At 40.7% G+C, this 5,532-nt stretch overlaps 3 protein-coding genes across 3 annotated transcripts in view; 2 read left to right on the top strand and 1 right to left on the bottom strand.

The window, feature by feature from the left end:
- Nucleotides 1–5,532, bottom strand: part of LOC118336472 — a 744,338-nt gene that overhangs the window by 560,029 nt on the left and 178,777 nt on the right. The window lies entirely within an intron of this gene.
- On the top strand, nucleotides 75–2,258 carry adam15 (ADAM metallopeptidase domain 15; the record flags this gene model as incomplete). Its single annotated transcript, XM_035673116.1, is given in 1 exon segment — nucleotides 75–2,258. A coding segment is annotated over 1 exon segment (67 nt), but the record flags the coding sequence as incomplete, so codon positions are not given.
- The window catches only part of LOC118336456 (semaphorin-4A), a 16,645-nt gene continuing 15,859 nt past the window's right edge, over nucleotides 4,747–5,532 (top strand). Inside the window, exon 1 of the mRNA XM_035673114.1 lies at nucleotides 4,747–5,016. Coding sequence (XP_035529007.1) covers nucleotides 4,779–5,016 — 238 coding nt within the window. The 5' untranslated portion in view covers nucleotides 4,747–4,778. The remainder of the gene's footprint in view (nucleotides 5,017–5,532) is intronic.

The following is a 5,532-nucleotide window of genomic DNA, read 5'->3' as shown; positions in this document are numbered from 1 at the left end:
TACAGTATATACTGATCAATATCATCCATAAAGATACAGTGTATACTGATCAATAATCTGTTGTTTCCTGTCTGCAGACGACCTCCTCTTCCTCCACTTCGACCCACAAACCCTCAGAAAGTCGACTCGTCTCCGCTTTAACCCCAGTGCATGATGGGAGTCGGTGTGCAGAGAGACGATGAAGATGATGATGACTTTATTATCCAGTTTGCACTTAGTCATCGGATTTCTCTCTCAACCCTCTCAGAACCTGTAAATAATGTTAATGTAAGTCCAGTGCCTTGCTCAGCAGCGCCGCGGCAGTGACAACCTTCCACTGCTGGAGATGATGTCCCATTAAAGTGTCTATAGCGCCCCCTGGAGCCAGCGGGGGGTTCAGTGCCTTGCTCGAGGTGGTCCAGGACTGCAGGACCCTGAGGAAGTTCCTCTGGAAGTTTGACATATTTTTTACGTTTCAAACTTTTTTTTTTAGCAAAACCCGAATGTAGAAGGATTCTGTTCACTGCAGTTCAGACAGACCGACTCAGTATTTATTAAACTGGACTCATGAGACTGGAAGACCAACAATCTGGGATTTAAAAAAGACTTGTCCCCGAAGGATTAAGGATTCATTCACAATGTGTTCGGGATAAAAAATCAAAAGATTTTGAGAATGAAGTTCAGAAGAAAGTTGTAATATTTGAAGAGTCCAAATATTAGAAAGTTACTTTACAACTTTATTCTGAAAACATAAAAGAAATTCCGACTAGTTCTACAACTAAAGATTATTTTCATTATTGATTCATCTGCAGATTATTTTCAGGATTATTTGTTTGGTCTATAACGTGTCCAAGGTGAAGTCTGTAAATGTTTTGTCAGATATTCAGAAAGAAATATTTCAGAGGCAAATCCCCACGAAACAGGAAGCAGAGTTCTGTGTGCTTCCTCATATTTACTGTTTCCTGTAAAAAGTTAGGGAGGAACTTGTCGTGGATACTGATTGGTGTTTACAGCAGCCAACAGCAGCTAGCACTATGAGCTAGCGTCAGCGTCTGCCTTCCATTGAACACAGCCGGACCCGGGACCGAACACCATCTTTGAGACCAACAGGGAATCCAGTACTGATTTGGGTTTGGCTGTGTCAGTTAGCTTAGCTGCTCGGCTGACTGAGCTAACAGTTAGCAGTTAGCTACTGATCAATCTTTCTATAAGGAAACTCTGTAAATGACTTCGGTACTGTAACGTTATTCCGTCGGTCCCGGAGGATGTGTTCGACTCTAAAATACCGACCTGAAAATACCTGAAACAGGACTTCCTGTCAGTGTTGGACAGATACACTGAAATATCAATTCTGACTTCATGGGGACTTTAACTGATTATCAGAATAGTTATTACATATTATTTTATACAATTATTTTTCTGTTGATTGATTAATGGCTGCAGCTCTGACTTTTGTCTCCAAATATGAAAACTTTATTTTTGAAATGTTACATTTTATCCAAATATTCTGACCTTTGTATTCATATTTCCTGTATTTATTCTTCAAATCTGAGAGTTTTTCTGCTGTTGGATCTTATTTTAACGTTTGTGGACGGTAGTAAAGGTTTGAGACCGATGTCTCACTCACTGACTGCTGGAATGAACCTCGAACCCAAACGTCCTGAAGACGAGAACCACGTTGGACTCAAAGTGAACTGTAAGCCTTACAAGGAGAACTGGTTCTGCCCCGGTCTGTCTCTGCTGGGAGAGGCTGTGCTGGATCAGGTTTTTATTTTTCTAACCCGCCTTGAGCTTTCTATCGTTGACAGTCAGGAATGTAACGAATGTTCGTGATGTTACACCAAAGACGGATGAATGATGTAACAGATCTGATCTGTGCTGCTGTTCAGTTTCTGGTTCCGACGTCAGCGCTTTCTAAAAACCCTGAAAGACGTCAAAGAGCTCAAATGTTCGACACGTCCTCGCACAGAACACAACGCTGTAGGTTTCCTCCTAGTGAGCATCAATGCATATCTAACAGACAGACGCTCTACGGGGAACCAAGCCCCTACATTTGGTGGCTTAAGTACATTTATTGGTTCCCCGAAGGTAAACACACATCCTGGAAAACCTGGAAATTTACAGACTAGTTGTTCAGGCATGGAAACACTTGGAATTTGATTAAAATGACAAGATATCCTGGAAATAATGTGTGTTGTCCTGGAACATTTTAATTTCATCCTGTGCTGTGGACAAATACTTTTTCACAGCAGCCATTTTGACATCGTGTAAACACCAATTAAGGTTCAGTTCCATTCAGGTCAAACAGAGGGAGGGGTCATGTTGTGCTCACTGGAAAGGCTCTGCTACACTAAATGGAACAGAGCCTTACTTAGTATCAATGGTAACATCTGTGTTTACCCTACTATTCTATGTCAAAACAGCTGCTGTGAAAAAGGTCTATTCAGCAAAGTGCAAGCATCTGTGAGATCAGCCAAGCGAGTTTGTGGAGGTTTAGGCATAAAAATGACGCGATTAGCTTTAGGAAAAGGTCGTAAGTTACGTAACATACTTGTCTCCTGTTTTCAAACTCTGTGTTTGTTTGAGTCCAGAAAGTAAAAGTGACACCTACAGCGTTATATTTTGAAGCCACTGAGCGACGTAAGTGTGAACGTTACTAAAACCATCGTACTTTGACCTAATCTTCCAGTGGTGTGTTCACACCAACATTTTTGCCTCTTTAAGCTCCAAATTGGAAACTTCTGATTTGTTCTTTCAAACTGTCTTGTGTGAAAGCCGGAAAAATCGTCAGAGATTGCCCCGCCCACAGGAAGCGATGTCACTACTCCTGTTGTGAAAAGCCTGAAAGCCACAAACTGGCCTCAACAGAACTGAATGTTTTCACCAGACGATCCTTAAAGAGTCCGAGCAAACACGTCTGATCATCCAAGCTGATTGGTTGATTGGTTGACGTGCTGTTAGCGTCCCGCTGTGTTCACAGGTTTGCTGCTAGGGGAAATATCCTTAATAAAACCGACTGTTTCTACATTTTCTGTGTCATTTGTTCAGCTCATTTACAAGTTGGGTTAAAATATGTTAATTCTCTTTATCATCAGCGCTGTTATTTAATATAATTACTCTGAAGTCATTGCTACTTAAATTTATGGGATACATGGCTCTAGAGCGTGACTCTCATGTCATGCCTGGCTATCAGTGCTGTAAGAGGACCTGGGTTGTTCCTTATTTTCCTTTCTATTAAAGTGGCTGAGTAATAGGTCTCTGGCATTACGAGGGGGCCTTTTCTTATAGGTTTTAAGATTATTTTAGCCAAAATTGAGCGATAATTCCTAAATCATTTGAAAGACGCCATTTCCTTTCCGAATTTCCTTGTATTACTGCTTTAATTGGCGATGTTTAGGTGGTTTTACCAATTTTATTTAATATTATTATATTATATCATGTTCATGTTATTTATTATTAATTAAATTATTATAGCTATAAGCAGCTGTCGGATAGACATTCTGCTGTAGGAAGTTTTTGCCTAATGGCTTGGTAAATCTAATTAATAGAATTCAAAAGTTCAGTTAAATAAGGAACAGATAGGAAAGGATTATGTGGGAAGACTATTAAATGTTCAATATCATATGACTATATATAAGGAACTGCAGGTCAGAAAGTGTCGATTAAGCATTGAGTTAGTTTTTAATTTACACTCTGACAGAAGCCAATTGAGTCTATTAATGAGATAAATGCAATTACTAAGCTGTCATATGATAACATCCCACATAAATTTCTCTCCTAATCTACACCAGGTTTCACAAAAAGGCTGCCTAGTTATCTATTGAACCCACATTGTTATTCTGGACATCCACCATCTGACAAGCAGCGGCTGGAATGTCACATGGCGGCTATAACGTCATACGACTGGTCAAATTGTCACGGTGGCCGACAAGGGCAAACCGCAGACGCAAAGGCAAAATCAGCGAAACAGATGGAATTGATGACAAAAACCAAATAATAAAATGTACTCATAAAACGCGCAACAGAATAAAAATGCTGCATCACAAGAAATGAAGCAAAAGCAAAAACTTACAAACTATCCACAAATACACTGCAAGAGAGAAAGTGGTGCAGCCAGGACCAGATAAGGGTGGAACCCGAGCCTCTGAAGGAATGGACCGGTCCTAATGGGATTCTTTGTGTTTGCAGCCGTTTGCAGGCACGTTTGCCTATGATCGGCTACCGGTAGAGATTGGAACAGGATTCCAGAGTAAAGTCCAGACATTTTGTTTTTTAGCATAATCTACACACCGATCCAGATTATGTTTTGACCTCCCAATTAGTCATTACCTTATTACCGACGATGAATCAATATTGTATTATATTATATATGTTATCTTTAGCCAGAAGTTTTAAATATGATTTCTAATATATGGCCGGTTCATGCCCCCCAGGTAGATCATTTTTAACTGATGAGTCTGCAATAACCACAGTCTGTGGTTTGCTCTCTTGATGTCTCTGAGTGGGGGACAATTCTGTATGGGACACATGAATCCTGTTGGTGAACTGTGGCTTCTGCTTCCCAGAACCACAGGGGGACGGCTAGCAGAAGCTTCACTGGGTCGGCCCGCACAGTTGTTTGTTGGTGTGCCAGTGGGTGAAATGTGAAACCAGAGTATAGGAGGATGTGAAACAGGATGAAGTGAATCAGAGCAATATGTGAAACTGCTCTAACTGGCTTTCAGAGAAACTAACAGTCACTTCTTCTTCTCCTCTGACAGCTGATGACTTCCTGCGGATTTCATGTCACTGAACGCATCATGCAGCATTTATCTGATGGTAATGCTCAGAGATGCTTTCAGCCCTCCTCCTCCTCCTCCCCTCTGACCTCCGACCGCTGTAAAGAGGAAGCTGTGGCGAGTTCTTTCGGCGCTGAGTGTCAGAGGAGGAACACGTCTCAGTCTTTATCCTCCATCATGGCTCCATCAGTCGCCCTCCTCCTCGTCCTCCTGAGCTCCGCGGGCTCGCTGCCTCCTCCTCGAACCTCCTTCCTCCTCAGTAAGACATTTGGGATCAATAATCAATCAGTATCATGTATTCTGCTTTGTATGTGTTTGTGTGACTGGAGGATGATTATTAATATGATTATTAATTTACAGTGCCTGTCACAGTGGTGTTGAGATAATGTTAAGTCAGACTATTTATTGTTCTTATCGGGGGCTGAGATTAATGATTATTGTCAGCATTGATACTTGTTTCATCCATAAATTGACAGAAAATAACAAAAATGTTTACCAGAAGAAGTTGGAACAAGTGAATTTATGACTTTATTTATTCAATTATCTGATTATCTGATTATCAGATATCTGTTGATCAATTTATGGATGAATCAAATCAAATGTGGGTTTGTATTATTATTATATGTGAACAATCAATATGACAGACTATGTTTACCTCATACGAGTTGATTTCCTCTGTAGTGAGTCGGTGTTGCGACACGTGTAGGTCACATGATTAAGACTTAGATAAAAACTTAAGATACAAACAGGAAATTATGCAACCCCCCCCCCCCCC

The sequence above is a fragment of the Morone saxatilis genome, unplaced genomic scaffold, assembly GCF_004916995.1.
Source record: "Morone saxatilis isolate NCDOM2014 unplaced genomic scaffold, NCSU_SB_2.0 Contig24, whole genome shotgun sequence".
NCBI lineage: Eukaryota > Metazoa > Chordata > Actinopteri > Moronidae > Morone > Morone saxatilis.
This window is presented reverse-complemented; position numbering and strand designations above follow the sequence as displayed.